Raw genomic sequence first — 15,162 nt, forward strand, 5'->3', positions numbered from 1 at the left:
GAAAAAGTGAATTTAAGCTTATAATTTCAGCTTATAACCTTCTAGATGAATACTTGTAAACCTTGGAGAAATATTTCAAGACAGTTGATAATCAGTGAAAATTGTTGTGTGTTGAAACAAGGTCAAAAACATGCACTCTTCCACACTCTTGAGACAGAACTGGTCACATAATCATTGATTACTGCTTTCCAGTTCTTAATGCTGGGCCAGTTCAGCATGCTTGAACTGGCAACTTGTTCCTGAGTTTAATACTGCTCAGCCTGCTAAAACTGTTTGTCTTCTGTGGTTCTGGAGGTACTTTTATCAGCTGAAGTTTCATACATCACATTTTTAACTGAAGCACTGAGCTGAGGACCTGAGGTTTGGGGTTTCAGCAGTGCTTCGAGTTGCATTATGGAAATTTGCAGGGTCCAACTTTTGTGGAGTTTGATCCAGAAAGTCAACATAGCTCTTTCATTTTGTCCATTTCTTTTTTGTGATCTACATCTTTTGAATCCTTTGACTTTTCATAAGTGTAATACTAAAGTTTGAGAGCACATCTTAAAGAGTGGAACCTTTGGAGTGCTTTTTAACTGACACAGCTGATCAAAAGCCTGGCTGCTAAGACATGAAAGTGATACTGTAGCTTAACTGATTTTGTTTTGATGATACTGCAACACTTGATTGTGACTTTTGAGAGGAGAAAATTACCCCTGACTGAAGTAGACCGTGATCCAATACAGTTCTCTTTACCCTGCCATGTTATTCTCCTACACAGTCACACTAGAAACACCTCTCTCCATTCAGGGTCGGATGTTTAACAATAGCAGGAATACAGAGAAGAGCAGGGCAGAGCTGGCCATCTGGCATCTGGATACAGTTACTGCCCCCCTGCTGTCGCCGTCTAATGCCTCTATGACCACTCTCTATGCTCCCTTCTGTCATCCTTGCGATATTCATTAGTGCTATTTAGATTATAATGAGGGGATTTTGGATTGAACCAGTTCGAGGGATTGTAAGAAGATGTTTTGAGGATCTGCCATGGTTACTGTAGTTACCAATGCTCAATGATACATTTATTTTAGAGAAATGTGAAACATTAATATGCAAGAACATATGAAAAAGAAGTTAGTTATGTGTGTCTCTTTGCCAAATTCAATCTCTCTCTGTTGTCGCCTGATTCTGTGTTAGCTCAGCTGGTCAGAGATGCTGTTATGCCCACATGCACCATCCATTTTCTTGCACTCAATGACCCTCATGCCCATGCTCCACCCATTCTTGGCTAGACTTCACATGCTGCCCATTTCTTAATATCTGTCTCGGAGACTTGCTTAATCACCAACATTTACTTTCAAATAGGGAAGTATGTTATTAATTCCCTGTCCATCTGCCCTCCTTTTCCTATAACTCCTTCACCCACACAACCCACCCCTGCACACTCCTGTTCTCCTTTACTTGGCTTTTCTATGTGACCTAGTTTTTCCCCTCTGTTGCTTCATGCTTAATAGAAACTGCTGTTTCAACTGAGGGACGCACAACAAGACAGAAGGGGGGAAGGGAGAGAGGGGGTCAAAGTAATAAAACCCAGAGCAATTTGGAAGATAATTATTTGGTTTCCTAATGATTTACAACACCGTGTCTGTGAGGAAACTTGAATCAGTAATTTCCCCCAGAGATTTCCTCTAGGCTGCATGACTTTTGGGTTTTCATATCCAGCAATGTCATCAGAAGTCACCCCAAAGAGGCAGCGTTTCCTCCGTTTGTTGGAAATTCAATCATCTGATGAATGGTCTATAGGCCAAAACTGAGCTTTTAGGGTCAGGAAACGGAATGAAAAGATGCACGTCTACACTGCGGCCTCTCCCCTCTGCTGTGTATACTTTCATCTCCTCTCCAGAAATAGCATGTGTGTATAGCTTGTAAACTTTGACCCTAAAACCCAGAGTTCAAAGAGTCATGACCCAGTAATCTTCCAGGAGTGACTCGCTGAAGAAACAGAGGCAACAAACAGACGTCTGCTGGTTTTACAAGAATTCTTGTTTACCCCATAAAACAAAGATCTGTTTGTGAATTTAATTGTAAGTGCTTACATGGCACTGCCAATTTCAAGAGCAGCAGGGAGCATGATGCATTGCTTTGTACACTGAGGCACAAACTGACATTTCTATTAGAGTTCACATCCGTTAATGTACTTTCTACCACAAACCACTGCTCCAAGTATACACCATAGAGCAGTGGCTCAGTAGTTGCACTGTCCACTTGTTAAGAAACAACTCTTTACATGTTTTGTCTGAATATTTATTTATTTATTTATTTATATTTTTATTGAGAAATATGGCAAATTTACAATGACAGATCAACACACATACAAAGTCATGTATAGTGAGTGACTATCACAACGGAATACTGTGCATCCCAAGTATTGTAGTACAAAAATGATAATACAACAAGCCATAGTTTCCTTTTTTCAATTTTTCAGTGAGCGTAGAGGAAAAAAAACAGAAAACAAAACATGACATATTTCCCCAAAAATATCTCTATATAGTAATAATGTCAATAAAAGTTATCATGGTAATATATCAATACAACTAAATATAATAAAATGAATTGATAATCAAAAATAAATACAAAAAGGTAAGAAGAAGACAAACAGACAGACATGGGACGGTGGGGAATATTTGGGTTTACTTGTGTGAAGGAGCAGCACAATCACTGAAGGCGGGGAGCAGACACACATACCAATACATATACGTATACACACCAACCAAACTTCCCTTCTCTGCTAGTGTCTCTAATCACCCGGTAAGCTCACCATTATCCTTATTTCCATCTACATTTCATTGCGCAACAAAGGGTCAACACTTGATAGCTCGTTTTTCACCTCACCATGCATTTACACAGCATCCATCCATCCAGTGTCCATTTACCTGCTGAGGGCGTGTTGGATATATTCTCTACCACATCCTAGTCTTATATTCAAACGCCAAAACAGAGCACATCATTTCCACATGGTAATTAGATAGATATGGTGCATAAAAGTAGTCAGATAGTTTATGAGTTTTAATCTTTTGTTTGTTTTGTCAATTATCTCTGTAAAACTATGCTGTGCTTTGAAGTAAAGTGCCAGTTAGAACGTGTAAAATTAAATTTTAAAGGGTCAAAAGGTTAAAAATGCTTCAATTTATTTGAAACATGGGTTTGGTCAAGTTATGTAATTTGTAACGCCCAGTAAGTGGGTCCTCAGGGGTTAAAAGAGGACTTATATGGGCTTTTCAGTCAGCCTTGATGAATAATCAAACTGATTTTGCATTGCTGTTCATTTTTTATCTTTTTTTTTGTAAATAGTATTTGCACATTGTTATAAATATTTTTGCACTACATTAAAAGGCGGCTGCAGATAAATTCCACCATCAATGCATTTTTCGACTAAGCTGGGTTTGTCCCTTTTTTCTTTTCTTGTGAGTTCTGACAGGAGAATCCCACGACACTTGAGTGCCCTCTAGTCCAGTCTTGCAAATGCGTAGCTGCATTCCTGCCTGTGCATCTGGCAAAACACCTCAGTTTTTTTACTGCAAAATGCTAAATCTAGTACACTTTTTCACACAGTTTATGATAAGTCCTTAAATGCCTTACTGGGTTTCACAGAGAACACCAACACTGATCCAAAACGATGAAATCAGCAGGTTTCAGGGATTATCATGTGATGACAACAACAGTTCAGTGCCAGTGAAGCCTGTGAGATTATACAAAGCTAGCAGTGCATCAGCAACCAGTAATTTCACCAGTAACATGCATCTTTTAACTCTTTCTGGTACTGTAGGAATACTGTGTATTAACCAATACTCAAGCTCAAGCATCAGAATTAGTATCTGTAATGCAGAATTGTAACATCTCAGTTTCGTGTTGTTACTATATGAAGCTTGAGAAGCTTCTTGTCTGCCAATGTGGAGCGTAGAGAATCAGTCTTTTTCAGGGTAAAGTGAACGGATCATTTGTGTTTGTTAATTTGTCCGTGGCCTCTCTCTCTCTCTCCAGGCTCCAGTGCTGTGGCTTGAAGGTCGGGGAGGCTCCGTCGCCTGCGGTGCCCCAGCGCCAAGAGGTGTGCAGGCCATCAGGGGACAAAGACAGGAGGGACACTGCTCTACCCACCAAGCGTCCACTCTCCCCGTCACTCAGGCTGAGTGACAGCCCGGGTCCTCCTGACACCATGCTAGCTCAAAGGAGAGCCACCACGACCAATGACCCACGGACTCCCAACATGGAGAACGGCATGTGTGGCAAGCTGAATAACAACAAGAGCCCAGCGGGAGTCAAGACCGCCAGCATCCGTGATAAGATCTCACAATGGGAGGGCAAAAAGGAGTCTGCTCCACTGGCTTCTTCAGGGACATGTCCTCTTACAACGACGCAGAAGGAAGGTGAGGCAGTAAGGAAAAAGGAATCTAAAGCTTCGGAATTTCAAAGGACAGACAGCAAGAAGTTTGTCAGTTGGGACAGACAGGACTCAGGGAAGGAGAATGTTGGAAAGCTGGGGGATTCAAGGCCTAAATCTCCTGAGGGCCAAACAAACAAGGACAGAGAAGTAATCCTAGAGAGGGGTTGTCGGGCTTCAAAGCCTACAGAACAACCCCAAGACAAGAAGACTGTTTTAACTCATGTTAAGAAACTGGAGAGGGCAACAAAGGAGGTTCCTGACAGACCTTCACTGGCTTTTCCAGGGAATTACTTCTGCCCTCCCTCAAAGGAAGAGCTGGAGGAAACAGAAAAGAGGGCTAACGAGCCCATTTTTGGGACTTTTGACGTGACTCGGCATGGTGGATCTCGGAGGAGGAGGGAGGGGGATCCAGAGAACGTATACAGTGAGCCAGGTGCTCCTTCTATAAACCCTTTACCTAAACCTCAAAGAACCTTCCAGCACCACACACCTCCCACTACTCCTACTTCAGGACCAAGCTTTGGGAAGGGACGGAGGAATTTGCCCCCTCTGCCCTCCATTCCCCCACCACCTTTACCTACATGCCCACCGCCTGGAGTTTGCAGAAGACCTTGGGCTGACAAACCCCGGGACAGCAGTAATAGGTGAGAGATTGGCACTCATTTAGCAGAAATGTAACACTGGATGGAGATATTACTGATGGAAAAATCGTTTGTTTTGCAGTTCAGCAAACCAAAAAGTCAAAATGAAAATTATTGGACATGTTAAAAATGGGGGCTGCACGGTGGTGCAGTGGGTAGCGCTGTTGCCTCACAGCTAGAAAGTTCCTGGTCCGAATCCCTGGCCGGGCAGGTGCCTTTCCATGTCTCTCCGGGTACTCCAACTTCCTCCCACAGTCCAAAAACATGCTTACCAGGTTGATTGATCACTCTAAATTGCCCGTAGGTGTGAGTGTGTGCGTGAATGGTTGTCTGTCTCTCTGTGTTAGCCCTGTGATAGGTTGGCGACCTGTCCAGGGTCTACCCTGCCTTCCGCCGAAGCCAGCTGGGATGGGCTCCAGCCCCCCGTGACCCCTAACGGGATAAGCGGTCAAGATGATGGATGGATGGATGGATGGATGGATGCTAAAAATCGATCCTGTGATTGGAAAATTCAAGTATCATCAAAGTTTATACTCAGTATTTGGTTAATAAATTGAACCACTGAAACAATTTAATGTTCAATACGTCTGATAATTGCTCAGAGATTTCACTCAACATCTAAAAAGCCAGCCTCATGGTGGGACCAAAAGATAAGTCAAGAAATCAGCAGTCAGTTGGGTTTATCTTCTAGGGACCATGCATGTGTCTGATCCAAATTTCATAGCAGCCCCTTCAACATTAGTGAAAGTAATCAAGTCTAGACCAAAGCTGTTGACCTACCAATGAACGTATAGATATTTTTATACCTAGAGCCCCAACATGACAGGTCAGAGTCACTAAATCAACCCATGTTATTTTGTCATAACTCAAAATCTAAATTTACAAAACTTCCCAGTGCTCCTGTCCTGTGTGATCTTAATCAACCAGTGATGTCTCTGAGAACCTTGCAACCCTTCCCCCAACACCATCAACAAAAAATTAGGTGAACACATTTCCCACATCTGCTGTAAATCAAGACCACCAGTGACATCATCCTGTTTCTAAATATCCCAAAGAATGAGCTCATTGGTTGGATCTCAGGAATGTACACATTAACTCCACTCATTCCTCTTTCCAAAACTCTGCTGCAAATGGGAGGACGACATGCAGAGCAGTGCACATTATGTCAAGGAGGCCCCCTTTTGCTTTTTCAAGACTTTTAGCCTTGACAGTAAAATTGATTGTGCAAGGCCTTTGGCTTCCATCAAATGATATGTCGGGCCTTCATTTTTCAGAGTTGGATTTTGTAAATATAAAATGTGTCTAGTTTTACAGTATGAATCAGAATCTGATTCATTGCGTACTGTCATGAGCAATTAACATGTTGAATTGTTCAAGAGTAGCACTCACATTCACATGGTTACAATCAAACAAACACAGGTCTGTAAGGAAAACCAAAAAAATATGCACTCTGCAGTGTTGGAGAACATCTATTGTTCACTTTCTCCGGTGGTCTGAGTTCGTGTTCGAAGCTTGGCGTGGATCTGTTACATTCCATACCATATGTGGAGGCCTCACTCAACACAAGTCTGCAGGGTAAAGCCCTTTGTTTGGCAAGGCTGTCTTATTTAGTGTGCATTTTTTCAGATTGTCAAATACACTGAGTTGCAAGTTAATTAGAAACACTTGGAGCTACTTCCAGTGCAATGCAAAGGCTCTACAATTAACCCTTTCTCTAAGGTTAATATGTGGAGGGTTGTTTTCATTCAGAGAGGGTTTTAGTCAACTTACAGGGTACTTGTAAAAGGTTAATGTAGCCTATTGGTTTAAAATATGAAATGGATACCAATGTGATTTAAACCTGTGTTATTTCATTGGCCAGCAGGGGGAAGCTCTGAGTGTTCAATTGTTTGGAAAGCACTGCGAAAATGACCCTTCCTCTTAGTTGATTTGTTTCCTCTGTAAACATCCTCCTAATGAGGGTGTGGTCTAAATAGCTAAATAGTTTTTCAAGTCAACCTTTTTGATTTTTTTTTCTTTATTGGAGAGGAAAAAACAGGAAATGTGGGGAGAAGGGAGTGGGATAGACATGCATCAGAGGTTCAAGGTAGGGGGTGGAACCAAGCAACCTATGGTCTCAAAATATGAAGCCCATGCGGAAGTGTTATAAACTGCAGTTCATTGAGCGTCCGCTTGAGTCTGGCTGCAGAAACACAGGAAACCACATACACACCCATTCAAATAAGATGATCTTTGCAGCAGAAATAAACATGTTTACAGCCTGTTTCAAAAAAGCGGCTTCAGTCTGAAGAGCTCATTTCTCTATCAGCACACACTGTACAAGGGGTGAATTTTTTTCAGAAGTTCAGAAGATATTAAGATTATGAGTTTTGCCCATTTAAGGACATGACTGATTTGACTGACAGGCGGGAACACTGTTGGCTAGGAGGCTCAAAGCCCGCCTCTTTACCTCACACTAGCTCGACAGCAGTTTGGTTGATTTCAGCATACCCAATATGGCACCCGCAGACGATTGGCTTCAAAACGGTGCCCAGGAACAGATGGGTGACGTCACAGATACTACCTCCATCATTTATACAGTCTATAGATGGAACCTGTGTCAGTGCATCGTGGACTATTGCCCTTAAATATGGGGTTCCTGCTCGACCAACTGAGCTAGACAGATGCCAAGTTTCTTATAAATGGCGTGATCTTCATTTTGTCATTAGCAGTTCAATGTGGAGTAAAACAACAGCAAAATAGGTAATGCTTCAGGGCGTTGAGATCAACTAGTGAAGAGTTAACAAGTGTTGAGATGTTGCAATGTGTATCCACCAACTCGACCAAACAAGGTCACTCCTTGCTGCCAAACTGGAGGCTTAAACAAACGTCCACTAACCAATAACTGTTATGTCCACTTCTTATATATAGTCTTTCTATGACTTAACTCTGTTGTTACTCCCCTTTGATTAACTTTCCTTAGCCATAAGAGACAATGTCCAATAACCATTATTAAGAGAAAAGGCAGACAGCATTAATATTACTCTCTGGCTAAAAGGAAACTGAATATGATAACATGGATCCTTGCAGGGCTGTTGGAGTGATTTGCACTCCACGTGGCAAGCTGTGCTTAATAAAGTGGCAACTCACTCTTATTTGAAGTGTGTGTTCATGCATGAGGGGAAGCACGCAACCACGGATGCTTGTGTGCACTTTATTCTGCGAGGCTTTAATCTTCGGCCATGATTAAACACAGATGTGGTCATTCTAATGTGCCAACTTGCAATAGACAACATCAGTTTTTAAAAGCATCAATATAAGCATGCAAACACTCTGAGAGATCTTAGAGAGATCCGCCAAAGATCCTTCTGTCTTTGTATTTGTCATGCAACCCGCCTGAATCTTTGTGATGCTCTGTCCACCAGGAAGTCCTACGAATTTGAGGATCTGCTCCAGTCGTCTACGGAAAGCTGCAGGGTGGACTGGTATGCTCAGTCCAGACTGGGCCTTACACGCACTTTATCAGAAGAGAATGTCTACGAGGACATAATAGGTAAACAAAAACTATCAAAGCTGAACATTTGTGTTGAATTTGTAGACTTAAGAGTGGATTTCTGTTAGATGAACAGAGTAGCATAAGCTGTAGGTTTTACAATTTCTGCACCCCTCATACTCTGCATGACCCTTTAGTTTCATATCAGTCATAACGTTCAGTAACAGAGGTGACGCAGAGGCCAAGCCGTCTTTACTCTGCTCTGTTTTTACTGCTCCAATTTTAATTTAGAGCCATGCTGCTTCGCTTTATTAAAAATGTTACGTAGAAACCTGACCTAAGTTCCTACCCCATTATCTGCACTGTTGTGCCAACCCCACCTAGAGCCAGTTTAATTTCACAGGGTACAATAGCAGCGTTGTGTGAGGTCGTTCTATAGCTGCAGACGGCTACTGTAATAATCAGTGCAATAGAGGGACATGTGAGCCAGGGCATATTACTGGTAATTGCATCAGTGAGTCTTTGGTTTTCTTCCTAGGTACTGGTGTTCAATGTGTGCTGCCTGCTGGGGAGTTTAATTATATTTGAGTGATTACTCAGCTCTTTTTTTTTCTTATTCATTTGCTCCTTTTTACAGTGATATTTTGCTTTACAATGCTCAGACTCTGTTCATGAAACACTCCAGCAGGTTGACAGGTTACCCAGAAACACTATTGCTACCTCCTAAAAAGAGTAAGAGGCTGTGTGGATGTGTTCTGATGTCCTCATTGTCTTATATGTGTCAAGTTGAGAAGGCAAACAAAGTTGCAGAACACAAAATGAAGATACAAAAAAATTATTTGATAAATCAGAGCCAAGACAAAACAAAATGTTCTTCAAACAAAATCCACAGAAGAAAATTCACAGAAGAAACACTGGAGAAAACTAGTAAGACTTACAGGGGATACATTCCCTGGGAAGATGCACAATAAACTAACACAGTACACACAATACACACAGGGAAGCAAGCATCAGGTGTGGACACAGGTGAAACTAAAAAAACACGCAAGGGCAGGAAGTAAAACTAAACCAGACACACAGGAATCAAGAAGTACGAAATAAAACAGGAAACAAGATAGACTAGAAAAACACAGAAGGAATACAACACAAGGTACCAAGAGACACAAGGAGGCCTTAAGGAAGTTACAACTAATACAGAATATAATGGATGAAACGTAAGGTACATCTACAACTTTAAAGGGATATTTCAGTTTTTTTGAAGAGGGGTCGTATGAGTTACATTACACTATTGCTCCTGCAAGCCCCAATAAGTGCCGGTGAGCTCTTCCCCTTTAATGAGAAAATTTGCAGATGACTGGCAGGAAAGCTAGGCTATTTTCTCTTGGGATAGGGCAGCCTATTTCACGTTATATCGCTAAAGTTGAGAAAATATGGTCCAGGCACTCAGATCCAGTAAATGGCATGTCATCGTCACAGTCAGAATCACTCATTTTTGCAGTTTGTAGTTTTTGGAAGAGCTCGCCAGCACTCATTGTGTCTTGCAGGAGCAATATTGTACTGTAACTCATACGACCCCACTTCAAAAAAACTGATATATCCCTTTAAGACAGGAAATCAAACAACACAAAGGCAATCTAAACCAAACAAAAGCAACATATGACGGTATGTCCTCACAGAAACCTGACTCGCATCAACACGCTTTAAACACACCATCCACATGACGGATATTGTTTTCAGACTGAGAGGAAAGCAACTGTCACCACCACACGTATTCAGGCGCACGCCTCGATGACTGACGCAAACTCACATGTGCACAGCTGACGTGTGACGTTGTCAGCAGCCAGCAATGTGAAAAACAGCACACTGATCCCTTGTTTTCCTCAGGAGGGAGAAGGAGCGAGGAACTGAACGTCCCTCTTAATCCTCCTACTCATACAGGTCACATCTGGTGGATGGATTTATAGAGAGCAAAGAGGAGATACAGACAGACAGACACAGAGGGAGAAGGAGGCTCAGGTCTTGGGATAATGAAAGTTCCTCATTTATTATATGCAGGGGAGGATTGGAGGCTAGAAATACATTGAGCTTTAGCTGAGCAGGTATCTTCTCACAGTGAAATATGAGCAGGGTAAACACACTGCTCACTCTGGTAGCTCTCTGCACATCAGGAGTAGAATCATCTAAAAACAGTCATGACTGATTCAGAAGAAGCACTTTGTCTGCTACTTGGGAAACTTGTGTAGGCTTGCTGTTTCTCACAGGTGGCTTTTGATTTGCAGTTCTTAAAGGATATATTGTTCTTTCTGTAGATCCTCCTTCCAAGGAGAACCCTTATGAAGACATAGAGCTGGAGAGGAGTTGTTTGGGGAGTAAATGTGTTTCACCTGCATCCTCATCCCCTATCCCTGACACACCAACTAAGGTATCTGATCACTTATACTTCAGTTTAAAAACGAACTCCATTAAGTTGCAGCAGTTCATTAATATTATTCTTCAATTGGACTCCAGCTCTCCTCCAAGCCCGGCTTCTTCAGACAAAACTCAGAAAGACGAAGCTTCAAGCTCCTGGAACTACGCAAAGTCAGCAGGGACACTGGCATCTCCTCTCCTTCCCGAATCAGCCCCCCCTCCACACCCAGCAGCCCCGACGACACCCCCTGCCTCTCCGGAGACCCGTACAATCGCAGACGTAGGAAAATCCCAAAGGTATGAGAGTCTGAGACGTGTCTAACAAAGCTCATGCTGCTCTGTCTTTGATTTATGGCCCCATGTGTTGCTCGGGGAGGTTCAGGGCTGGTCCACTCATGCTGCGCTCATGTCTGGGGATGAGTAAGGCAGAGGAAAAGTTTCTGACAGATATTCCCTGTGGAAGGCCTCCCAGAGGCTTGTATTGAAATGATCTTGGTTGGAGCCTGGCAGATTTTGTTTATTAGTTTAAAGAGCTGAGGATGACATTTCTTTCCCTCTGCCTCCAGATGGTGCTGAAAATCAACGGCATCTTCGAGGCGAGGAGAGGGAAGAAACGCATGAAGAAGGTGTCTCAGTCCACAGAGTCCAGCTCAGGGAGAGGTGAGGCTTCAAATGTTTCAGGAGACCACAAAAAAACTGTGTTTGTTTTGACTTCTCATTTTGCTTCAGATCAACTGTCAACAAAGCGAAAGAAATATTAATGCACCTTTTTAAAACTGAAAAAATATCATGTCATCACTATGAGGCCTTAAGAAAGTTTTGGTTCATGCTTTAACACTTCATGAAAGATTTGAATCAGGTCATTAAGGGCACAAGACATTTGGTTTAATTTAGCTGCAAAAAAAAAAGCTGCAAGTGCAGATCAGAATTTGGATCAAAGGATTCCTTGAAAGGTTTTACTTCCATTTACTGTGACGCTTCAACATTTTTGTCATGCTGTTTCTTGAATGAAAAACAATCTGACATCTCCATAACTCTTCAGCACTTCGGGTATTTTGACACAGAGGCAGGAGGCATGCTACTGCTGCAAATTAAACATGAACACTAACACACTACAGATATAGCAAGAGTGTGTAAGAAGGCCTGCTCAGCCTCTGAGTTAAACAGTGAAACTATGCAAAAAGACAAATCAATATAAGGCGCAAACTTGATGATGAATTTAAAAGAGACTACTTAACCCTCCTGTTATGTTTGTTTCTCGCATGTTTAATTATCCAAAAGTGTCAGAATCCAAAATCCAATATTTACATCTCATTATTAACTCCCTTACTAACCATTTCAATCAATATTTAGTGCAGTGCATTTACCTCTCACAGATCATGATCCAATGAGGGTAATTCACTTGTTTTTCATAAAAAGAATTCATGTTAAAACTTTTTTTTAATGTATATTAGAAAGACCTACATATAAATACAATAGTTTTACATGACAAAGATTTTTTTTAATTTTTTTTTTGATTTTTTTTATGAAGTGAAGCACAGATAGTTGCAGTATTTACCCAGTTTGAAGGGCACATGTTGCCTAAATGATCAGCAGCCTCTGAATACTGCTAGCCTTTCATCCACTTTGACATTAGAGCCTAGGTTATGGAGTAGTAGAAGTTGCTCTACCCACAATCCAAAAAAAGAAATTAGTATTTGACCCTTCTGACCCTTTCTAGCCTCCACTTTGAGTGCCAGGTCAAATTGACCCCAACAGTAAATATGGCATATAAACATTCAGGGGGGTTTGCAAATACGTGAAATTAACCATTTTAATTTCATATAGTGAAAACGCTAATTAAGGAGAGCAGAAGAAGTTTCATACCGAAAAAATACCTTTAACACATTTTTAAAAAAATGTTTGAACTCTAAAAAAAAAGGTCAATTAAATTAGATTTTAGAGGCTCTTGTACATTTTCTTATTTCATATGGTAAAGATTTAGATAAAGGATGGTTTAGAGTACATTTTTAAGTCATAAGAAATTCTACAAATTCAATTGTGTATTAAAAAGAAATTTCCAACAGCTTTGATTCCACTATAATTATCCGTCATATAAAGTTTACAATACGATACTCCTCTTACAGCAGACACTTTTTATAAGGTTACCTTCCTACAACTCTCTGATTCACCGCTAAGACTTCACATGTCTGTCTCTCTTAAAGAGGAAAATGACCTCATCATATGCATTTATTGGATTTAACTGGCAATGTTACATGCACAGGTCAGTGGTGGCTGACCCATGAGAGCATATTCCATGTGTTTCTTGAGTTATGTTGTGATCGTTGTTTTTTCCTCATCATCTTTCTTCTCTTGATTTCAGTGACAGATGAGAACAGTGAGTCTGAAAGTGACACAGAGGAAAAACTACAAGGTGAGAAGCAGAAAATAAACACAGACACACACAGTAGCTACAGAAAGGATGCCCAGCACAATGCGAATCAAATAGTTTGGTATTATATGTAATTTTATTAGTTGACAAAACTGATTAAGATCACAGTTCTCTTCCTTTTATTGTTTCATGGTACGGCTAACACTAAACAGAAACACTGATCAAACTGCTGATAGCCTCACACGGGAGTCTACACTGACCCATTGTTCATGAGAAAGTGTGCACACACATGACATGGGTGTATTACATTAAATGTGTTTCTCTTCACCTCTGTTCTTAGCTCACAGCCAGCGTCTGGTGTCGGTGCAATCCATGCTGAGGCAGACGGGGCGGTACCGGACGTTGGAGAAGGATCTGATGGATTTGCAGGAGAGGAAACTCTTTGAGTATTTCATAGTTGTTGCGCTCCACAAGACAAAAGCTGGAGTCCCATACCTGCCAGAGGTCACACAGCAGTTTCCTCTCAAGGTGAGAGGGTAGAGAAATGTTATTTAAGTGCTCATCCTGAAGGAAATGATAAATATGTTTGTTACTTTATTTCAAACAGACCAGTACTGATAATTCAGCCTGAAGTTTATTAACACTTTTACATTTTAAACTTGTCTGCAACAGCAGGTGTTATGACTTGCAATAAAAAAGGATAATCTTGTAGTTTTAGAGCTAGGATATTATTAAAGTCTGGTTGATCAAAAAATTAAATAAAATAAAAAAGAGAATAAAAATGTGTACCTTTCTTAAAATGTGATATGGCCAATACAGTAAAAACAGTGACACTCATATGTCCTGTTTATTTTAAATCAAGGATGCATTATGTTATCCTTCTGACAACATCTGATATATATATTAATTTACACATCTTCTCTCTTTTTTCTATGTAGCTGGAGAGGAGCTTCAAGTTCATGAGGGAGGCTGAGGACCAGCTGAAGGTCATCCCTCAGTTCTGTTTTCCTGACGCCAAAGACTGGGCGCCTGTTGACAACTTCCCCAGGTCAGTCTGAGTCTGACCGCTGCCTGCCATAGCACTTAGTCTCAAAAAATAAAAAGTGAAACACAACAGCGATGCAGGAATTTCCCGGTAGAGTGGTAATAGCTCAGCTGTTTTCCTCGCTAATAACCACTTGTCAAAGGAAGAGGCCCAAAATAGAAATGACCTCGTGCCTTGTGAAAATGAAGGCTATTACCAACTCCGACGGGTGATTACAGGGAGAGATGTTGGATTTAGCGCCTGACACACCTGTTTTGGTATTACAAAATCACCTACTCGGTCGTATTACCCCACAGCTTGTTGCCTAACCTCTCAACGTCTGCATTGTTAAAAGAAGTGATGATGTGTGTCCTGACAGCTATAGCTAATAATTACCTGGAGTCAAATGTTTGATGGGTGAGGGGGAAACAAAACACACACCTGCATTGAACTGACTGACACTCTTTCCTGTCAGTAAGGTCCTCACGGGTCAATGACTACCTGTCAGGTAGAGCGTAGGAGGTTTTGTGAGGATATTTGCAGAGTAAGCCTGTCCTGAGGGTTTTCCCTCTCAAGTATAAGGTCATGCATGTATTTACCAAAACCACTTGTGCAGTCTAGAAAGGAAGATTTGTGTCATTTTAACAGCTCTAAATATGTACCAATGATCACTTTTCCTCTTTAAATTTTATAGTGAGACGTTCTCATTTGTCCTGACTGGAGAGGATGGGAGCAGGCGGTTTGGATACTGTCGGCGGTTGCTGGTATGCTCTTTTTAAGCCATTTTTTACTAATTTGATTTGACCCTTTTACCTTTTGGTTTCATCACCA

General features: G+C 41.3%; 1 protein-coding gene across 2 annotated transcripts in view; it reads left to right on the top strand.

Moving 5' to 3' along the window:
- si:dkey-82f1.1 (DENN domain-containing protein 2A) overlaps positions 1 to 15,162 on the top strand; it is a 45,660-nt gene that overhangs the window by 22,359 nt on the left and 8,139 nt on the right. For both annotated transcript variants that reach the window (XM_034686695.1, XM_034686694.1), the window contains 9 exons: positions 4,015 to 5,058; positions 8,460 to 8,587; positions 10,837 to 10,949; positions 11,036 to 11,233; positions 11,503 to 11,596; positions 13,299 to 13,349; positions 13,648 to 13,835; positions 14,246 to 14,355; positions 15,026 to 15,095. In XM_034686695.1, coding sequence (XP_034542586.1) covers positions 4,015 to 5,058; positions 8,460 to 8,587; positions 10,837 to 10,949; positions 11,036 to 11,233; positions 11,503 to 11,596; positions 13,299 to 13,349; positions 13,648 to 13,835; positions 14,246 to 14,355; positions 15,026 to 15,095 — 1,996 coding nt within the window. The remainder of the gene's footprint in view (positions 1 to 4,014; positions 5,059 to 8,459; positions 8,588 to 10,836; positions 10,950 to 11,035; positions 11,234 to 11,502; positions 11,597 to 13,298; positions 13,350 to 13,647; positions 13,836 to 14,245; positions 14,356 to 15,025; positions 15,096 to 15,162) is intronic.

The sequence above is a fragment of the Notolabrus celidotus genome, chromosome 6 (assembly GCF_009762535.1).
Source record: "Notolabrus celidotus isolate fNotCel1 chromosome 6, fNotCel1.pri, whole genome shotgun sequence".
Taxonomy (NCBI): Eukaryota; Metazoa; Chordata; class Actinopteri; order Labriformes; family Labridae; genus Notolabrus; species Notolabrus celidotus.